The 22,003-nt window shown below is 44.5% G+C and overlaps 1 protein-coding gene across 1 annotated transcript in view; it reads left to right on the top strand.

The window, feature by feature from the left end:
* Positions 1-222: 222 nt before the first annotated feature.
* Positions 223-22,003, top strand: part of ZDHHC9 (zinc finger DHHC-type palmitoyltransferase 9) — a gene marked incomplete at its 5' end in the record, with an annotated part of 39,418 nt that continues 17,637 nt past the window's right edge. Inside the window, 5 exon segments of the mRNA NM_001133280.1 lie at positions 223-386; positions 756-823; positions 2,014-2,315; positions 14,948-15,108; positions 20,285-20,443. Coding sequence (NP_001126752.1) covers positions 2,149-2,315; positions 14,948-15,108; positions 20,285-20,443 — 487 coding nt within the window.

Raw genomic sequence — 22,003 nt, 5'->3', positions numbered from 1 at the left:
AGAGGCTGGCAGTGGCTTGGCAGGTGGGCATGCAGCAGGGAGATGGGTGGAGGGGTGGGCGGAGGCATCGTCGAGTGGCGTTCGGCAAAACCAATGGCAGTTCGGGATAGGGGCGGCCGGGGCGGAGGCGCCGAGGCCGATCGGCCAATAGAGGGCGAGCAACTACTGGAGCGACCTGGTGACGTGAGGAGCGTTCCATTTGGCCAGTGGTGGGCGGTTGCCACAGCTGGTTTAGGGCCCCGACCACTGGGGCCCCTTGTCAGGAGGAGACAGCCTCCCGGCCCGGGGAGGAGAAGTCGCTGCCACCTTTGGCTGCCGACGCGATTCCCTGGGACGGTCCGTTTCCTGCCGTCAGCTGCCGGCCGAGTTGGGTCTCCGTGGTTCAGGTAACGAGGGGTGGGGGCGGGGGTCTCCCGGGCTCGGCTGCAGGGTGGGCTGCCTCCCCTTACGCGGCGCCTGGACGCGGGGACGTCGGCACCGCCCTTCTCAACTCGGCAGCCGCCGAGCCCCTGGCCCGGGGTGACTACACGTGGCGGGGCGTGTGTGAGTGTGTACGAGCGTGTGGCTGCGTGTGCGTGTGGATGAGGCGCGCGTCCCAACCTGCCTGGGGCGGTGGTCCGCGGCGTGGCGGAGTCAGGGCGGGCCTCAAGAGGCCGCGCCCGCGGCTCGGCCCCGGACTCCGGCCTCCGGCCTCCGGCCCCCCGCTGGGGAGCCGGTCGCTGCTTCCCGACGGATTTTGATCTTTGTTCTTCCAGGCCGGCTCCCCCTTCCTGGTCTCCCTTCTCCCGCTGGGCCGGTTTATCGGGAGGAGATTGTCTTCCAGGTTAGTTTTACACAAAGAACGGGTTCTCTGCACCTCTGGGTCCCCCTCCCCTTCCCCGAGCCTTCTACCTTCTCGTTTCCCTGCTCCGCTCCTAGGCTGTTTTTGGACCTTTGCCCTCTCCAGCCCGGGAATGATCTCGAGTTGGCCGTTTCTCCCTCCTTCCGTCGGGCTGCAGGCTTCCGCCTCAGTCCTGCCAGCGTGGGGCATGTGGTGTCGGTAAATAGAGGCCACAGCACCACACCTGAGTGGAGGAGAAGGGTGGCAGAGGCTGAGAAAGTCTGGGCCTGGGAATTCAGGATGCTGAGTAGAGATGGTACTTAGGACATGCCCCAGAAAGCGCCCTTGTGACTTTTCTTAGCTGCTGCCATTCCCCACCCCCCAACCAGCCATCAGCAGTCACCAACCATTCCAGAATCTCTCCTGCTTAAGTCAGCCTTTCACCTACAGGTCTCTGATGTGGTTTCATTAAGATTCCCACAAATGTTAGGCTAGACCAGCCAGATTGTTTCATTTCCCGGACTCAGGAAGCTGCAGAGGGTTTGATGAGGGGAAATCTGTTTTGTGTAAATACAATGCATGTATGTGCACAGAGCGTCCAGAACCTCCTGGCCCTGCCAGAGGGTGACTTGTTCCCCACTGTGATTCATATTCGAGTGGCTAATTGAAGAAAGAAGGTGAAGTGGAGGAAGGGAGGGAGGCTTTATAAGGACAGAAACTCTACTATTATTTTTAGAGTCCTTTTAATGATATTGAAAGAACATTGTGGCATAGTGGAACATGCCCTTGACTGGAAGTTAGCAGTATCAGCATTGCTGCTGTGTGGCCCTGGATAAGTTATTTCCTCTCTCTGGTCCTCAGTTTACTCATTTACAAAACAGAGTATTAATAGTTGGCACGATCACCTATAAAATCCTCTCTAGTTCCAAGGTTCTGTGATGATCAGATCATCAGCATTAGATTGGAAGCATAGAGGCTTATTTAAGAAGAAATACTAGCCCCTTTCCTTTTTTGAGAACCTTTAATCATACCTTCTTTTAGAGAACAAACACGAATTGGAAATAAACTTTTCCCACTTCCCCGTCCCCACCCCTTCAGTCAGTTTTCAACTTTCTGTCTCTGGGAAAGGAGGGTTGAACTGTATTTTCTTATTATTGCCTCATTTTTTTTTTTCTTTTTCTGCTTTTTCTTAGGGCTAGCAATTGGACTTTTGATGATGTTTGACCCAGCGGCAGGAATAGCAGGCAACGTGATTTTAAAGCTGGGCTCAGCCTCTGTTTCTTCTCTCGTGTAATCGCAAAACGCATTTTGGAGCAGGAATTCCAATCATGTCTGTGATGGTGGTGAGAAAGAAGGTGACACGGAAATGGGAGAAACTCCCAGGCAGGAACACCTTTTGCTGTGATGGCCGCGTCATGATGGCCCGGCAAAAGGGCATTTTCTACCTGACCCTTTTCCTCATCCTGGGGACATGTACACTCTTCTTCGCCTTTGAGTGAGTTTCGGTTGAGTAGAGTTGCCTGATTATGGTTACTTTGGGTCCAGGGGAAGAACCTGCTTTCTGGGGAGTTTGGGGCTGGTCCTTGGATGACTTTAACGTCCTCTTGAGCAATGTCTGTAGAGATGCCAGCTGAATTCATTGCTTCGTGGTCATCACAGAGTATGTGCTTCCTAAAAAGACCAATACCTTTGATACCAATTTTGTAGTACTGATTTGGAGCTATCCTTGATAGACTTGGGAAAAAGGAAGTTTGTCTTAATTACTCACCTCTCCCTTTTAGTGGTCTCCTTAGAAGCTAAATGACAGATGGCCTCCCCTGCACACAAACCTAAGGGCACCCCTCATTGTTACGTCACTCAGCACTCCTCACCTATTTTGTTATTCTGGGTCCTGTTTCCTTAAGGCTGAGCTCTCAGCTAGCTGTTACAGTGAAAAGCCAACTGAGTTGGGAACCTACGGATTAGTTCCAGCCTCAGCTGGACCACGTACTAGTTGTGTGCGTGGCACATACGTGCTTATTAGAAGTGAGTTGCTCTTTCCCTCAAAATCACTCAACGTAAACAACTCTATATTCTGTGTATGCCTGGTACCAGCCTTGGAGTGATTTTTTTTCTGTGGTGTAATACCTCGTACTCGAGCCACTGTTTGAAGTCTGTGTAGGTCTCGTCTCTAGGGGAGGTGGCCGGCTGGATTCTAGGGCACTGTGGCGTGTCTCCTGGGTGTGCTGAGAATGCTCTACACTCTAGGGATGGGAGCATTGCTAATTGTTTTGGGATTACTGTGAGGAGGCCTTTGAGAGCCAAGAGGTGTGTGTGTGGACTGTAAGCCACACCTGAGGTGAGTGTGCTATGGTGTATGTACATGGGTGACCTGGAAATGGAGGGCTCATGCTGGGGTGTGGCCATGGGAGGTAGGAGGGGGCACCTTGGCCAGCCTAGTGGGGAAGTAAAATGAGCTCTGGTCCCTTGGGGCTCATTTTTGTCCTTCTGTGAGGGCTTCAGGCTTTCCCAGTGCACCCAGAGTGATTTTTGGGCTGCTTTGCCAGACTTTTGGGTGGTTGCAGCTGGCTTGAGTAACAGCAGAGGAGGGGGACCCAGTTTATAATGGGGCTGGGAAAGTAAGGTCAGAGGAACTCTTTGTTAAAGGTCCTTTTGCTGCTGCTGCCGCTACTGCTGACTTTGTGAAGTGTTTAGCGAAGTCAGGCAGGTTGCTGAAGGCTTCTTATTTGCTTTCCAGTTTGAGTTCCCTGAATGAGTGTGTATGTGTGCATGTGTGCACGCACGTGCTTGTGTGTGGTACCAGTGAGCATGTGTAGTCAGGCAGGCATAAGCCCCTAGCGTTAAAAATTGTTTTTCCTTCTCCTCACCCTTCTCTCCAAGTCTTCCTTGCCTCATTCCTGCCCTGCTTCTTCTTGGAAGTGCAAAGCTGACCTCTGTTCTTTATCATTCTTCCTCTCTTTTTCTCTTTTTGTCCCCACCCCCACCCCCAGGTTAAATTTTTATTATTGCAACTATTCCAAACAGAGATGAGCCTTGTTCCCAGGCTTTGAGTTAGTTGGTAGTTCTGGGCCCAGGAAACCTCTGGTTTGACTGGCCAGGGGTACTTGAAATTTGGAGCTATTGCCATTTGTCCCCTTTTGTATCTGGGAGCCAGCAGAAGAATCTGATTGGAATCTGTTCCACTGAGGCCCCTGCAGGCCTCTGAAGAAAACCGCTGGTGGGATGAAGCTTCTAATTAGCCAAGTTACTGTTTGACAGAGGCAGGTTGAGTTTTCTACCATGATGACTTCCCCCCCGAGGTTATTTCTTGCATTTTGAAGGGTGAGGTTATTTGTAAAACTTAATTGAGTACCAGCTGTCTGTGTGAAAGACTAAATATTTTTGAAGATAGGGCTGGCGGAGGGAGTAGTGGGAAGAAGAGGGGAGAAGGAAGTAAATGTGTTAGCAGAGGAGTGGAGTGGGGAGGTGGAAATGTGACCACAGAGGAGAGGACCCTGGTGATGAATACTTTGTACTGAGAATGGCGGAATTTCTGTTTGTGAATGTGCGTGCTTGTGTGTGTGTGTGTCTGTCATATACAGACACATAGACACTTTAGGTGGTGGCTGCCTTGTGCCTAGCCAGTGACAGGTTGTACAAGGTACACCAGCATGCCTCTGAGGAATGAAATCTCCTTCTGGTCGGCCTTTTTCTTTGGCGTCTATAATTTCCTGTCCACCACATAGTGGGGGCAGGGTTTGGGGAGCAAAATGTGGGCTGCTTTGTTAGTATTAGGACTTAGCGCAGTGGCTCATGCCTGTAATCCCAGCACTTGGGGAGGCCGAGGCAGGCAGATCACTTGAGGTCAGGAGTTTGAGACCAGCCTGGCCAACATGGTGAAACCCCCGTCTCTACTGAAAATACAAAAATTAGCCCCGTGTGGATGTTGCCTGCCTGTAGTCCCAGTTACTCGGAAGGCTGAGGCAGGAGAATCCCTTGCACCTGGGAGGCGAAGGTTGCAGTGAGCTGAGATCTTAGCGTGGATGACAGAGTGAGACTCTGTCTTAAAAAAAAAAAAGAACTTAGTGAGGCCTCAGGAAATCAGTTGATCTAGCCCCCTGCCTTCAGGCAGGTGAGGGTGTCTGAATAGACAAATGGTGATCTATTTTCATTCTTACATTGTCTAGGAGTAGAGAATCCACATCCTCTGGCTGCTGCATTTTTGCCTTGTGGGAAGATAGTCCAAATCTTGAGGCACATCTGGAGCTGCATTTTAGTAGCAGGGTCCTGCTTGTAGCAGGTGCTTAGGAACAAGTGTGAGTTGATTTATAGCTGCCTACAGCACAGCTCTGGGCCAGCCAGATGGCTTGAGAAGTCTGGTCAGGCATGTGGGTGCCCCTTAATGAAAGACGCATAATGTTAGCAGTGCTGGCAGATGTCCTTTTATTTTTGGATTATGCCTTTACATATCTTCTAGAAGACTTTTCAAATGAGTGACCTGTAATTTTCAGTGGACAGATAGTAGATTGAATACATAAAACAAAAAAAAGTTGTCCATCCTGGGGCCAGTTAGCTCTGTATTGTTAGAGTGTTTCTTTTTTTTTTTTAATTATTTTTTATTTTTTATTTATTTTTTGAGACAGGGCCTTGCCCCATCACCCAGGCTGGAGTGCAGTGGCATGATCTCTGCTTTTGCAACCTCTGCCTTCCGGGTTCAAGCACTTCTCCTGCCTCAGCCTCCCGAGTAGCTGGGATTACAGACACCTGCCGCATACAAATAATTTTTGTATTTTCAGTAGAGACAGGGTTTCACCATGTTGGCCAGGCTTGTCTCGAACTCCTGACCTCAAGTGATCCACCCGCCTCAGCCTCACCAAGTGCTGGGATTACAGGCATGAGCCACTGCGCCCGGCCTGTTAGAGGTGTTTCTGAAGAAGCCGGGGGGTCTCTCTCAGGGCCGCTGTCACAGAGTAGAAATTTGGCCGAATATTCACTAAGCCTGTTGCAACTCCAAGAACCTGAAATTCTGTATAACTCTGTGTCTGTCTGGAAGACTCAAATACACACAAAAGGAGATTATAGATTACCAGTAGGTTGCTATATTTAAATATAATTGTATTCATGGTAAACGTATTTAAGTTTAAAAGCAGAGTGAAAAATGGTATAATGCTTAAAGAAAAAGGATTTTCTAATTAATTCTTAGGGTGAGGTATTTAAGAAATGTGAGTGTGTATTGCCAGTTTCAGCTTTGAGCACATGAACAATTTTCAGTTCTTTCCGCTCAAGCTCTATCCATCTTGCGCGATGAACACATAGCTACCAGCTTGGCCTGAAGTGTCAGGACACTGTAGCAGAATGCCACTGACAACCTAGGAGCCATCCAGCTACTGAAAGGCTATCGTGGTATTCAGTCAAATTCAACTTCCTGATAAAGTGTGATCCTGGAGAAAGGAACAAGTGCACTGTCTCCTGGAATTGGCTTCCAGCTTTCTCTTTTAGCTTTCTGACCTGGCCACTAGTGGGGTCAAGGTCCTCAGACTTCTCTTGTGGCAAGAATGACTATGAGACTCTTGACCCCTGAAGCAGAAGCAGTTTGCTGCTATAATCAGTGCTTATGGTCTCACTGTGGCCTCTGTATATGAAGGAAATCTTATCAAGGCACTGTCAGACCAGGTTCTGTCAGATTGGTCCCCATTAGAGCTTTTGATGTATATATTGGCAGAAGAGTCATTGAATTGGATGAACTGAAAACAGCTTTGTAACACTGCTTAGTAATCAATAGTAATCAATACAAAAAATACTTTTCTAGCCTATCCAAATTCTACCCCTCTTTCAAATTCTTTCTTGAGTCTTTCTTCATGAAAACTTTCCAGTAATTTCTGCATTCATTGGGCTAATTGTACACACCGCTTATTCAACAGATAATCACATGACATTTCTTATAGTTTGGAGCTATATGGTGATTACACTTCTAACTGTTGTTGTCCCCCACAGCTAGTCTCTTTCAAGGTCAGAGACTATGTTCAATGGCTGTGTAGCCCCCACAGTGCTCTCTACCATGCCTTACATAGAGTAGATGGCCAATAAGTGTTGCTGAATTAAAACATTCTGGATGTACTTAAAATTTAACAATCTTGACCCACAGAATCATAGGATGGTAGATCTGGAAAGGGCTTTGGAGACTATCTCCATCCTTGTGTGGGTGAGGAAACCAGGCCCACAGAAGTGAGGTTCCTTCATCAAGATGAGTTGGCCAGCCAACGTCTCTATACTGACTCAGGGCTTTTTCTTCTAATTTCGACATTTCATCTCATTGTTCGTTGTTACCCTTTGGCTATGGAATCCTGAAGACATTCAAACACACATGCTTTAGTAAAGTGTACATAGTACCAAATACTAGGCCAGCGTATTCTGGATTCTTGCGAGCTAGTGTGTGTGTTGCCCAATGGCGTCTAGGCTCTTTGGGTCTCCCAAGCTTATGCTCCTACAAAATGAAGGCATCTTTGTAGAGAACTGATGGTATTGCAGCATGGCATTTCTGGTAGCCTTGCAGGAACAGGGAAGCCTATCAGGAGCTTTGTGAGTTAACGAGGGATCATCACTGCTGTGGTCACTCCTGGTCCCTGCTGCCAAGATGAGGATGGCTTGGAGAAAAATCGAGCAATGTGTGCTCTGTACATTGTTACTTAGTGAGTTATCCTGATGAAAGGGGCAGCGTGGGCTGGGCGCAGTGGCTCATGCCTGTAATCCTAGCACTTTGGGATGCTGAGGCAGGTGGATCACTTGAGGTCAGGAGTTTGAGAGCAGCCGGGCCAACATGGTGAAACTCTGTCTCTACTAAAAGTACGAAAAGTCAGCTGGGCTTGGTGGTGCACACCTGTATTCCCAGCTACTTGGGAGGCTGAGGCAGGAGAATCACTTGAACCTGGGAGGTGGAGGTTGCAGTGAGCCGAAATTGTGCCATTACACTCCAGCCTGGGCAACAAAACAAGAACAAAACTCCATCTAAGTAAATAAATACATAAATAAAATAAAATAAAGAAAGAGGAGGCATGTCTGGCAGACAGGTGAAGTAGAAAAAGCAGACCTGATAATATGAACTTACTAGGTTTGAGGAGACACAAGACTATGTAGACCAAAGCCAAACTTTGACATGCCAGAATGTTAGTGCCCACAGTGACAAGGTCCAGGTTCCTGAAGAGCATCCTTATGTGAGATTGGGAAGAGGAAAAAGTGACTATATTGTGCTCTGTAACCAAGAGTGCATTCTCTGGGGAATGACTCTATGGAGGTCAGTCTTGGCTTTATCTAGCTTCGGATTCTGTCTGTGACTTGGCTAACCAAATGAGTTTTAGAAAGACATAGTTGCCTCTTTGATAACAATCTGTTACAGTACTTAGCTAAACTTAACTTCCTGATGAAGTATGTTCCTTGAGAGAGTTCTTCCCAAGAGTTCCTTGGGTTGTATCTCCTGAACAGTTTGCTTTCTTTTTCTTTGAGACGGAGTTTCATTCTTGTTGCCCAGGCTGGAGTGCAATGGCGCGATCTCGGCTCACTGCAACCTCCGCCTCCCGGGTTCAAGCGATTCTCCTGCCTCAGCCTCCTGAGTAGCTGGGATTACAGGCATGCGCCACCACGCCTTGCTAATTTTGTATTTTTTAGTAGAGACAGAGTTTTCCATGTTGGCCAGGCTGGTCTCGAACTCCTGACCTCAGGTAATCCGCCCACCTCTGCCTCCCAAAGTGCTGGGATTACAGGCGTGAGCCACTGCACCTGGCGGCAGTTTGCTTTCTTTTAATAATTCTTTTTTTTCCTCTTTTTTTTTTTTTTTTTTGAGATAGGGTCTCCCTCTCTTGCCCAGGCTGGAGTGCAGTGGTGTGATCTTGGCTCACTACATCCTCTGCCTCCTGGGCTTAAACAGTCCTCCCACCTCAGCCTCCCAAGTATCTGGGACTATAGGAGTGAGCCACTATGCCTGACTAAGTTTTGTATTTTTTGTAGAGACAGGATCTCACCATCTTGCCCAGGCTGGTCTTGAACTCCTGAGCTCAAGTGATCCAACAGCCTTGGCCTCCCAAAGTGCTGGGATTACAGGTGTGAGCCACCATGCCTGGCTCTTTTAATAATTCTTTATGGTTCTGTCATTCAGAATTTCTCTACATTTTCAGCCTCTATTTCAGCCTCTATTTGTGGTAATGAGTTTCACATTGTCAGTCTCCACTGAATGCCTCTCCCATCTTTTGAGGATGAGTCTTAATTAAATACAGTGATCCTCTGTTTTGGGAAAAGCAAGCCCAGAGAACAGAGATGTTCCCCAACATGCTGACATCAGTTGAGATGTTATTGAGGGAAAGAAGAGACTCCTAAATCTTTCTCCTCAGAGATGTTGGAGCTGGTATTGTGCTTAAGAACAAAGGAGGTACCTTAGGCTATTTGCAGTAGCAAGAAGCTAGCTAATTCAGACTAATTAATTAGTGGGATGTTTCTGGAATGGAGTGGGGAAGACAGGGCCCTTATGATGATGATTAGATAAGGCCAGTTAATGGAGAGCCTTGGAATACTGACCTGTGGAGTTTGGGGCATAATATAATAGGCAGCAGTGAATGGTTCTAAGTTCTCGAGCAGGGGTATATTGTAACTGAAATTTGAACTTTGTTATTATAACTGAAATTTGGAAACTACTGAGCGGGTTTGCCTGGATAGAGATTTTGATGAGAGGATGGCTTCTCACTTCAGAATTGAAAGTGTCCCTGTTTGGTTAATTTTCTTTATTGCTACTGGAGCAAAAAAGGGTTGTACATTTTTCTCTGACCTTCACATAGAAGTAAATCTGGAGGCTGATTGTAAATTATGTTTTAGTGTTAAGGGAAACTTCCCCTCTCAGCAGACTCTGAGGGTCATCAGAAGAATCTTGAAACAGTCTTATGGGTGGTTCTACATGTTTATTGTGTTCTAGAGGTAGTGTCTTAGTCTGTTCTGGCTGCTGTAAGAAACTACCATCAACTGGGTGGCTTATAAACAACAGAAATTTGTGTCTCATAGTTCTGGAGGCTGGCAAGTACAAGATCAAGATGCCTGCAGGTTTGGTGACTGATGAAGGCCTGCTTTCTGATTCATAGATGGCTGTCTTCTCTCTGTGTGTTCACATGGCCAAAGGGGCGAGGGAGCTTGCTAGGATTTCTTTTATAAGGATACTAATCCCATTCATGACGGTGGAGCCTTAGGTGACCTAATCACCCCCCAAAGGCCCCACCTCCAAAATCCATCACATTGGATGTTAAGATTTCAACATCTGAATTTTGCAGGGATACAGACATTCAGTCAGTAGCAGGTAGGTAGTAAGAGGACAGATGGCCATCCATATCAGGGAGGTATTATAGCAAAGGCTTATTTCTCTCATGTGTGACCAAAGAGTATCATGGGGCTCTGATCCTTGGGCCTTCTTCCTTAAAGTCATACTTACCAGCTGCTACTGGAGCAGTTTCAAGCAGCCAGCAGCTCCCCTACAGAACTCTTCCCTGACCACTTACAGCCCTTAGAGGCTGAGTCACCATTCTAACACTTGATTATCGGTCATCTTATTCTTTAGCTGTTTCATATTTCAGTTATGTTTTCCCCAACAAAATTAACTCCTATTTCCCTTGTTCTTCATTTGTTAGACCAACAAGTACTTGTTGGCTGACTGATTACATTGATAAAAGAACAAACAAACCAAAAAACATAGCAAGAAAGCTGTTAGGGAGGCATAGAAGCAGTGTATTGTACAGAACACCAATCCAAGCTGCCAATCTGTAAGGCATAGCTCTCTGTCTAGATTCTTACCCATTCTACTCATGAATCTCTTCTGAGTGTTTTCATGTGAATTGAAGTCTGTGTCATTATCATCATCCCTCCAGTGAATTAGCATGCTAGGGATGGGGGATGGGACACAACACATGAGCCCAGCCTGGCACTGATGGTTACTGCTGGTCAGTACCACCGTGCCGCCTGAGGGGACATGTGGGAGTCCAGTTGTCTAGTCCAGCTATGGTAGCCTGAGGACAGTCAAGAAGTCAGTAGAGGATGGTTTAAAATGATGATGTCCCTTCAGGTGGCAGAAATGAAGACTTAGTTGGGACATGGTTGCATTTATAAAATTCACAAGGGAGAAAAGGAACTCTAATCCCCAGGAAGGAGAAAGGCCTCTTGGTACTTTGAATACGGGAGAGTTCTGTTTTAAGAAGTATATGGATATTATTATTCCAAGGAGTGATATAGGGAGTTTCAAAAACAATTAGCTTATATTCGTGGATGACAGATCTGATCTAGTCTTTTTTTTTTTTTTTTTGAGGTGGAGTCTTGCTCTGTCACCAGGCTGGAGTGCAGTGGTGCAATCTCAGCTCACTGCAACCTCCACCTCATGGGTTCAAGTGATTCTCCTGTCTCAGCTTCCTGAGTAAGCTGGGATTACAGGTGCATGCCACCACGTCTGGCTTATTTATTTATTTATTTATTTATTTTTGAGATGGAGTCTTGCACTGTCGCCCAGGCTGGAGTGCAGTGGCACGATCTCCGCTCACTGTAAGCTCCACCTCCCGGGTTCACGCCATTCTCCTGCCTCAGCCTCCCAAGTAGCTGGGACTACAGGCGCCCGCCACCACGCCTGGCTAATTTTTTGTATTTTTAGTAGAGACGGGGTTTCACTATGTTAGCCAGGATGGTCTTGATCTCCTGACCTTGTGATCCGCCCACCTCAGCCTCCCAAAGTACTGGGATTACAGGCATGAGCCACTGCACCCGGCCTTATTTTTGTATTTTTAGTAGAGACGGGGTTTTGCCATGTTGGCCAGGATGGTCTTGAACTCCTGACCTCAGATGATCCACCTGTCTTGGCCTCCCAAAGTGCTAGGATTACAGGTGTGAGCCACTGCGCCTGGCTGATCTAGTCTTTATCTAAGACAAATTAGTGATGTTTGAGGATACTCCTGACTTTGGAGGTCTGTGTTGGGAATTACCACCAAACTTTCACGTAGCTTATTCTTGTCAGAGACAGACTTCCAGCTTATAGCAATTATGGGATTAGCCTAGGGTGATATTTTTGAAGTATTTTTTAAATTGACAAATATTTAATATATATATATAAAGATATATATACAAAGATATATATATATATCTGGTATACAATATGATGTTTTGATACATGTATACATTTGGAATAGTTAAATCAAGCTAATTAACATATGTATTACCTTACATACTTATTTTTTTAATGGTGAGAACACTTAAAATCTACTCTCCTAGCAATTTTCTGGTATACAATATAGTGTTATTAACCATAGTCCCCATGTTGGGCAATAGATCTCATGAACTTATTCTTCCTTACTGAAATTTTATGTCCTTTGACAAATATCTTCCCAATCCTCCCTTCCCAATACGCCCGGTGGGGGTATTTTTTATCATAACTTTTGAAGACAAGCACTATGGGTTGTAGTTCACAAAAGTCTTAGTGGCTGGCGCTCGAAGTTTCCCCTTACTCAGAGTAGAAAGGCCTGCTAGTCCCACATCTGGCTTCCCAGCCACACCCACTCACTAGAGACGACTGGCTGCCAATAACCTCATCTCTGGAGGAGAACAATACAATAGGCCTGTTGTGTACTTGTTGACATACAGAGTGGATTGTTTTAGCAGGTGCAGAAGATGCTCTGTGTGGAGATTACAGAGACCTTTATCCTTGATGGCATAGCGTAATTCAAATCTAAGTTGTCCTTTGTCTGGCCTACAAGCAGGTGTTGGAACTGGACTTAGTTAAGCTCGGGTCCTTCTGTGCAGCGGGGCAGCATTAATTTAGAATTTTTTGCTGTTGCTCTACTCACTCTGTATGTTTTCCCTTTAATAAAAAAATTAAACTCTCTTTGGTGGCCAATCAGATACATCTGATTTTTTAAGGCTTTTGATTGGAGACTATACATCCAGGGCAGTTTGCGTCCTGGAGACATTACTTCTTTGTTTTCAAGAATGATCTTAGTGATGGGCAGTGGCCAGGAAGATTCCTATTTGCTGTTAGTGTGGTAATTTCACTTGGCTTGTTCATGAAATGAAGCCTCATGCTTCTCCTGCATCCTTTGGGTTCCTGATAAGTGGGGGTGATTTTCGCTTCTGAATTCCCTTTTTGGTTAATCTGTACCAGTGAAAAGGAGTAGTGGAAAATAGGGTAATCCACAAGCTAGTGATATGTAAGAACCTTAATTACCCTGAACTCAGCTGCCAGATCCTTCAGTTCTCCAGTTTTCCCCCAACCCTTGGCTTTTAGGAGAAGGAAGTAAATCATTAAAAAAGCAACTTAAGATGAAGGATTTTGTTAAAAATAAGCAAGCAAGCAAACACAAAAGTCACTAAAATCATCCTCCAGGTTCAGTACATATGTTCACCTTCATCAAAAACTGCTTAGTCTAATATAAAACTTGGCTTGTGTCCCCCCATGAAGTTGTGTGTGTGGCAGGGAGCTAGGGGAAGACCTCATGGGGGTTGTTCCAAAACTGCAGAGAATATATAACTGGAGGTTAAACGTTTGCTTTGAATGGCCAGCAGCTTGCTTACTCCCCGTGCTGATGAGGTAAGCGTTTTTCTTAGCTTACTTTCTCTGCTCTCTCTCTGTTCCTTGCTCATCCACTTATAGTCTGCCTCCAAGTGAAAACTCTGTTTTCAAGGAGAAATGTGCCTCAGGAGGAGGAGGATAAAAATAGGTCAGCGATAACTCTCCTCACATATTCCTATTTATTTTGTTTGAAATTCAGTTCAGATCAACAAGTATTTATTGATAGCTTCTTTGTTCCCTTGTATTAAAGCTCTGGGAGATACAGAATCATGGTGATAATGTTAATAGCTAACATTTTACTTAGTGTTTAGTATTTACTGTGTGTGAAGTGCAGTTCTAAGCACTTTATTTATACTAGTGTGTTTGATCCACACAGTGACCTCATCAAGCACTGTTATTATCCTCATTTTATGGATAAGGAGACTGAAGTTAACTAAGTCACCCAACTAGGAGCTGGTAGAGCCAGAATTCAAACCCGAGCATTCCCAGTCCAATAAGACTAGGTCCTTGTTCTTAGGAAGTCCAGTTGAGGGAGATGCCATCAACATACTGAGAAATAGCTAGGAAATAATGCAAGGCTCTGGAAGTGAGGACCACAGGGAGTAGAGAAGAGAGAGATTGGTGCAGCTTAGCATAAGCCTTTTGGAGGAGGTAAGAATTCTCTAAGTCTCAGATTCTTCGTCTATCAAATGGGTATAGTAGAATCTATTTCATAGATTTAGTGTGAGAATTGGATGGGATAATGTAGATGAAGAGCTTAGTGCAGTGCTTGTCTTATGGAGAGCCCTCAATAAATTATAGTTGCAATGATGACAATGATATTGATGTCTCTGGCACCTGAAAGATGAGTAGAGTTGGGATATTCAGAGAGGAAGAGAAATAGCTTGCCAGATGCATTATGAGGAAAGAGGGGAGTGAACATGTTGTTGGGAAGGGGTACTAAGGATAAACGATTTTCTTATTTTCTTGCTGTTGGTCATTAGTCACTTATTAGCTGAGCTAATTGAGGAGACCAGAGGAATGGATGTTGCAGAGTCAGTCAACAGCCCTGAAGGTTTTCACTGGTCTTGAAGCATGCTGAGATACTCTCTGTCTGACACTGTGAACCTGCTTTCTGGTTGGTCCTCATCTTTTCTCCCTCTTCATCAAGCTCAGCTTGAATGCCAGATCAGTGGATATGAAAAGCCCTGGAGATTCCCAGAGTGAGATCAACCTGTGTTGCTTAGAAATCCAAATTCAGTTGCTTCCCTATTCTTAGCAGGTGTGAACCTTTCCTGAGGTAGAGGAAATGTAGCTCCCAGTGGGTTGATAGGATAGACTGGACTTGGGGGTAAGAGAGTGTCCTCGAGAGTGTCTTCTGTATGTTACAGGTGGCAGCAGTCAATTATTTGTTGAGCTCCTGCTATGGGTAAAGCCATATGTTAGGAGTTTTGGGTAATTCAAGAGAAGAAACATGGTCCCTGCCCTTGAGGTGCTGCTGATTCTGTTGTGGGGGCCAGATTGACATACTGGTAACAATTGGAGATCAATGTAGGGTAGGTATCATTAAATGCTGAATTGCCTGCTTTCTTCAGGTGCCGCTACCTGGCTGTTCAGCTGTCTCCTGCCATCCCTGTGTTTGCTGCCATGCTCTTCCTTTTCTCCATGGCTACACTGTTGAGGACCAGCTTCAGTGACCCTGGAGTGATTCCTCGGGCGCTACCAGATGAAGCAGCTTTCATAGAAATGGAGATAGGTGAGTCTCCCAACCAGCTGGCAAGCTGCTGTGTAGTGGGTGGCCCTAATCAGTAAGAGAATGGAATCATAATAGTAGTTGCAGATTAATAATCACTTCTAGCCTTTTCTCTCTGAGATCCTGAATCTGAGATCATGACTACCCTGTGAATTTAGTAATGCAGGTCTAGCAACAGTCTAAAGTCATAGACTTCGTCCTTCACTGCATTTGGTCACATTTCAGCAAGGATTTGTTACCAAGGTCCTGCTGTATTGTTCCCAGGAGGATGGTTTTTTACTTTTTTGGGAGAGGTGGTCACCAACACATTTTTTCTGAAGCAACGAAAGCACAGATTATTTATTTATTTATTTATTTATTTATTTATTTATTTATTTAGAGACAGAGTCTGGCTCTGTTACCAGGCTGAAGTGCAGTGGCGTGATCTTGGCTCACTGCAACCTCTGACTCCCAGGTTTAAGTGATTCTCCTGCCTCAGCCTCCCGAGTAGCTGGGATTACAGGCACACGCCACCACACCTAGCTAATTTTTGTATTTTTAGTAGAGATGGGGATTTCACCATGTTGGCCAGGATGGTCTCGATCTCCTGACCTTGTGATCCGCCCGCCTTGGTCTCCCAAATTGCTGGGATTACAAGTGTGAGCCACCACACCCGGCCAGCACAAATTTATTGAAACAAAAGTACACTCCACAGAGTGGGAGGGGGCTCGAGCAAGTGGCTCAAGAGCCACTTTTTGGTTTTTTGATGAAAGCTGTAAACCTTCTCCTCATAAAAATGCTTATATGCATGTACATGTACACAGTTTTGTATGTAATTTCAGGGATTCATAGATCTTCTGAAGCACATTCATGTCCCCCCCAACCAAGAATTCCTGCTTTAGGCCGGGCGCTGTGGCTCACGCCTGTAATCCCAGCACTTGGGGAGGCTGAGGCGGGCAGATCATTGAGGTCAGGAGTTCAAGACTAGCCTGGCCAACATGGTGAAACCCTGTCTCTACTTAAAATACAAAAATTAGCTGGGCGTGGTGGCATGTGCCTGTAATCCCAGCTACTCGGGAGGCTGAGGCACGAGAATCGCTTGAACCTGGGAGGCAGAGGTTGCAGTGAGTCTAGATTGCGCCACTGCACTCCAGCCTGGGCAACAGAGTGAGACTCCGTCTCAAAAAACCAAACCAAAACAAACAAACAAAAAACCCTGCTTTAGGGGAACATGCAACGTGAAAGGGGGCAGCTGTGGTGCCAGGAACCACTGAGAATTCTAGGAGGGGTAAAAGAAGCAATTGCAGGCTCAGTAGAGTGCAGATTGCAGCTCAGGATAAGGATCTTTGGTACAGAGATGAAGTGCTACATTATCTAGGAGCCAGGGTGGCTTCACAAATTGAAGCAGAACCATCCCAGGGCCAGAGGAGGAGTTATCCTGGGATCTCACAGTGAGAAAGAAGACTATGATGTGAGTACTAGGAGGGAGTGGGAGCCCACCAGATCAACAGCAGTGCCTACCTAAATGGTTCTCTGGTTTGGTACCCAGGTAGCTTGAGTCAGCATCCAAGCTAGACAGAGTAAGAAAAAGGGTCCCAGGACTTGTAAGACTAAGAAGCTGTGCCAGTAGAGCACCAATCTGTGGCTAGCCTTTAGTTCTTTGAGGGTGCTTTGAAGGCTTCCATGTATTTCTTTTTTCTTTTTCTTTCCCTCCCTTCCTCCCTCCCTCCCTTCCTTCGTTCCTTCGTTCCTTCCTTCTTCCTTCCTTTCTTCTTCCTTCCTTTCTTCTTTTTTATTTTTCCTTCCTTTCTTCTTTTTTATTTTTCACAGTTTCACTCTGTCCCCCACGCTGGAGTGCAGTGGCGTGATCTCAGCTCACTGCAACCACCACCTCCCAGGTTCAAGTGATTCTCGTGCCTCAGCCTCCAGAGTAGCTGGGATTACGGGCGCCCACCACCACTCCCAGCTAATTTTTGTATTTTTAGTAGAGACGGTGTTTCACCATATTGACCAGGCTAGTCTTGAACTCCCGACCTCAAGTTATCCTCTCGCCTTGGCCTTCTAAAGTTCTGGGATTACAGGGGTGAGCCACCGCGCCCGGCCCATGTATTTCTTTTGTTTATTTTAGCTGTGTTTTCCATTAGGCTTCTTAATGGATTTCATTTTGAAAAATTCCAGCCTGTTTTAGTTGAGCTAAGGAGAAATGGGTTTGTGCACATGTGAGCTATAACTATTTGGGGATGGGGTGAGGGTGGGGATAGTGGGAAGAGAGCAGAGGCGACGTGTGCTGGCACAGCTGGAGTCCTGGGGAGACCCGATAGAACTAGGAGTAGTTAGGAGCAAGATGATGAGGAAGAGTTGTGAGTGCTGTTTTTTCTCCATCTGGATTATTCTTTTCCAGTTCCCTTCCCATTCACATATGGAGAAACTGAGAGTCAAGGCAGTACCTTGACTTGTCTCCTGCCTCTCATAGCAGGTTGTTAACAAAGTTAGCTCTTTTCTGCCTGATCACTGGGCCTGGGGCTCAGACTCAAGCAGTCACATTGCGGCCTCTGCATTTAGCATGTTTCTCTCACTAGAAGAGTACATTTTTCCGTTCGTATGTATGTTTATGTTAGCAAGTTTTTATCATCTTATATTCAGTCCTGTACTGGGTATGCTGTGGGTGGGGGATGGGGAGAGAGGAAGTCATGTGATACCCTTGCCTGATACGGCCTCCTGAGAAAGGTGAACTATGAACCCTGTCTCCCAGGTGCCCTCATGGAAAGCATATGCATAGAATATTAAGGTGGCATGCTGGTGCTTATCCTCTAATGAATAGCTGTCCTCATCCTTTTAAGACTTGTGACACATTGTTATTGTTTGATTTCACAGCATCTACCCCACTCCACAAAAAAAGGAAAAATGTTCCATATGGCAGATATTTTTAAAATCAAAGTGAATTGAAAAATATTCTGTTTTTAGAATTATACTGCATGGTGAGAGTGCAATGAGACAGGCACTCTCATATGCTGCGGATGGGCAGGCATGCAAATTCATACGGTCTGTCTGGGAAGCAGTTTGGCAACAAGTAATATGTACTTTAAAGGGTCATACCCTTTGACCTAGTAGTTCTACTTCTCTGAGGGTTTAGCTAAAGGAGATAAACAGATTTTTACAAATTACTGTAGAAGGATTTTTGGTGCATCGTTTTTTCTTTTCTTTTAAATATGAGTAGCTATTTTAATGCCGGCAACTTCATGTATTACTGCTTAGACTTCACCATTCTTTTCTTTATTCTTTGTGTTTTAGAAATTAATTTTAACACATGAGTATGTTCTTGGAAGGGAAGAGGGGACTAGGATTGAGGTGGTGATTGAAGGGGATTTAAGCTTTTATCTGTAATGTTTTAAATTTTTACATGTAACATCACCTAAATAGTAAAAAATCCCAACAATATGGAATATTTAAATAAATCATAGTACACGTATATGATGGAATATTACCAGTAGTTATGTTTTAGAAAAAAATTAACCATGAGAACATGTTCACAGCATATAATATTAAGTAAATACTTCATGGTAGAAAGCTGCATTTATAATATGATCTCAATTTTTTAAAAATTATGAATGTTTACCTGTTAATAGAAGATTAGAAGGAAATACACCAAAAAATATAAATATCTCTGAGCTGAGAGACTGTCAGTGATTTTTATGTTTTCTTGTTTATACTTTCTGTTTTTTTCCAAAAAAAAATTTTTTTTTGAGATGGAGTCTCGCTCGCTCTGTCACCCAGGCTGCCTCCCAGGTTCAAGCGATTCTCCTGCCTCAGCCTCCAGAGTAGCTGGGATTACAGATGCGTGCCACCATGCTTGGCTAATTTTTGTATTTTTAGTAGACACGGGGTTTTGCCATGTTGGCCAGACTGGTCTCGAACTCCTGATCTCAGGTGCTCCGCCTGCCTCAGCCTCCCAAAGTGCTGGGATTACAGGCGTGAGCCACCATGCCTGGCCCTATTCTGTTTTTTTCCAAAATTTTTACAATAAGCAAGCATTACTTCTATTTCAATAACTGTTTTTGTATTACCAGTCTTTTCTTTTCACATGCATATATTTTATGTTTGCAAGATAGTATTGTTTTATGCATATTGCTTTTTAACATACATTTTCATTTTGCCATATATTGTATTTTCCTGTTTTCACCATTCTTTTGTCTATATCATTTTTAATGGCTGCATAATATTCCATTCTATGCACATAACATAATTTACTTAACCAACCTCCTATTGTGACATTGAAGCTATTTTTAGTTTTTCACTATTAAAAGGAACTCTGTTCCTTTTAATATATAAATATATATATTTTTATATATAAGGATATATAAATATCCTTATATAAACATCTTTCATATATCTCATAATTTTGATAAGTTTCTATAAGTAGACTTGATCAGTAAATGAATATACACGTTTAAAACTTTGGTAGCTGGCTGGGCACGGTGGCTCACACCTGTAATCCCAGCACTTTGGGAGGCTGAGGCAGGGAGTTTGAGACCGGCCTGACAAACATGATAAAACCCCATCTCTATTAAAAATACAAAAATCAGCCAGGCATGGTGGTGGGCCCCTGTAATCCCAGCTATTCAGGAGGCTGAGACAGGAGAATCACTTGAACCCAGGAGGCAGAAGTTGCAGTGAGCCAAGACTGAGATCCCACCACTCCACTCCAGCCTAGGCAACAGAGCGAGACTTCATCTTAGAAGAAAAAAAAAGTTTAGTAGCAGCTGCCATATTGCTCACTGATAAGATCTAAGAATGACCTTTCCCCACCCTTGCTAACATGGGATATATTTTTATTCTTTGTAATGTTTTTTAATATGATAGGTAAAAATGGTATCTTTGTGCTTTAATTTTTATTTCTCTGATTACTAGTGAAATTGGATGTTTTCATTTAATGTATTTTTAGCTATTTTTTTAAATGAATGTTTTTCTTTGTAATCAGAAAAAAAAGCCTCGAAGAAACACTTTTTCGTATGTATACAACAGAACTGCATGCACTTAGTGGAGTTTTATGGGCATATTCTGTGATGTTGAGTGTCTAGTCTATAAAAGACAGGGGGCTTAGGGAACCTTTGAATGCCCCCATTGGTTTTGGAGAGGTGGTGAGACTTTTGGGCTCAAATAATGGCTAGCTGTGATATTAACTGTCTTTATTGATTTACAGAAGCTACCAATGGTGCGGTGCCCCAGGGCCAGCGACCACCCCCTCGTATCAAGAATTTCCAGATAAACAACCAGATTGTGAAACTGAAATACTGTTACACATGCAAGATCTTCCGGCCTCCCCGGGCCTCCCATTGCAGCATCTGTGACAACTGTGTGGGTGAGTAAAACTGCGGGGACATTGCCTAGGGAAAAGGCTGAGTTGAACAAGAAAGTCAGGGTGGTCACCAATTTTGGGAGGAGGGAAGATAGATTTAGATGAGAAATGAGCTAGATTTAGATAGGAAATTTAGATAGGCAACAAGCTCCTGAAAAACTGCAAATCAGCTGTACTTGTGTAGATCGAATCAAAATTTAAATATCCTCTAGCCTAAACTTTACAAAAACCTCTTTAGTAAATGGGAAAAATAAACTTTACCTATTTTTGAAATTTAGATTTTCCTGTACTGGATTTTCATGTGGGACCCACCTTACGTAGTGGGAGGAGACACCTAGTCCACTGGAGGGCAGCATTGAGGAAGGAAGTTCTGTCTAAGACGCAACCCAAGAAGAGGAAAGTTGCTAGCATTTATTGAGTTTCTACTACATATTGGGCACTGTGCTAAGTGATTTACCTTTCTCTCATTTAAGACTTGTAACAGCCCCATGAGATTGGTATAATCCCCATTTTACGGATGAGGAAATAGGTGAAGCACCAGTATGTAAGTTCACATAATTAGTATGAGATTAAGCTAGAGCAGGTCTGATTCCAAACTGCTTATTTCTTCTCTCTGCTGCTGCTGCAAGAGGGTCAGGTATATGTGTGTCTAATACAGTGGTCTGTGCTTCCATCCACATATATGTGGCTTTGTTGTAATCACTGCCTACTGTGTGCTAAACCCTGGCCAAAACAAGAAATGGGCCATAAAGATTCCTGTTGATAGGCCTATATGTGAAATTGCTTATATAATCACTAGGCATACTTCTAACGTTCTTTTTAAAATTACTTTTTCTTGAGTTCCCATCATTGGATAATGTTTTTTTCTGTATACCATGTGGCATCCTGAGGGCGTTGCTTTCCTCTTACTAGCCATTTCTTTAGGCAAAGGTTGGGAGATATATATTGCTTTATATGGTAAAAGCTATATGGTGCTCTCTTCGGCAGCATGTATACTAAAAAACTACTATATGTAGATAAGATTTTTATAAATCAAAACCCATTTTATTATTATTATTATTATTTATTTTACTTTAAGTTCTGGGATACATGTGCAGAATGTGCAGGTTTGTTACATAGGTATACATGTGCCATGGTGGTTTGCTGCACCTATCAACCTGTCATCTAGGTTTTAAGCCCTGCATGCATTAGGTATTTGTCCTAATGCCCTCCCTCCTCACCCCACCCCCCGACAGACCCCAGTATGTGTTGTTCCCCTCCCTGTGTCCATGTGTTCTCATTGTTCGACTCCCACTTATGAGTGAGAACATGCGGTGTTTGGTTTTCTGTTCCTGTGTTAGTTTGCTGAGAATGATGGCTTCCAGCTTCATCCATGTCCCTACAAAGGACATGAACTCATCCTTTTTTATGGCTGCATAGTATTCCATGGTGTATATGTGCCACATTTTCTTTATCCGGTCTATCATTGATGAGCATTTGGGTTGGTTCCAAGTCTTTGGTATTATAAATAGTGCTGCAATAAACATATGTGTGCATGTGTCTTTATGGTAGAATGATTTATAA

This window comes from Pongo abelii, chromosome X (assembly GCF_028885655.2).
Source record: "Pongo abelii isolate AG06213 chromosome X, NHGRI_mPonAbe1-v2.0_pri, whole genome shotgun sequence".
Taxonomy (NCBI): Eukaryota; Metazoa; Chordata; class Mammalia; order Primates; family Hominidae; genus Pongo; species Pongo abelii.
The sequence above is the reverse complement of the archived record's forward strand: the minus strand, read 5'-3'. Positions and strand labels throughout refer to the sequence as shown.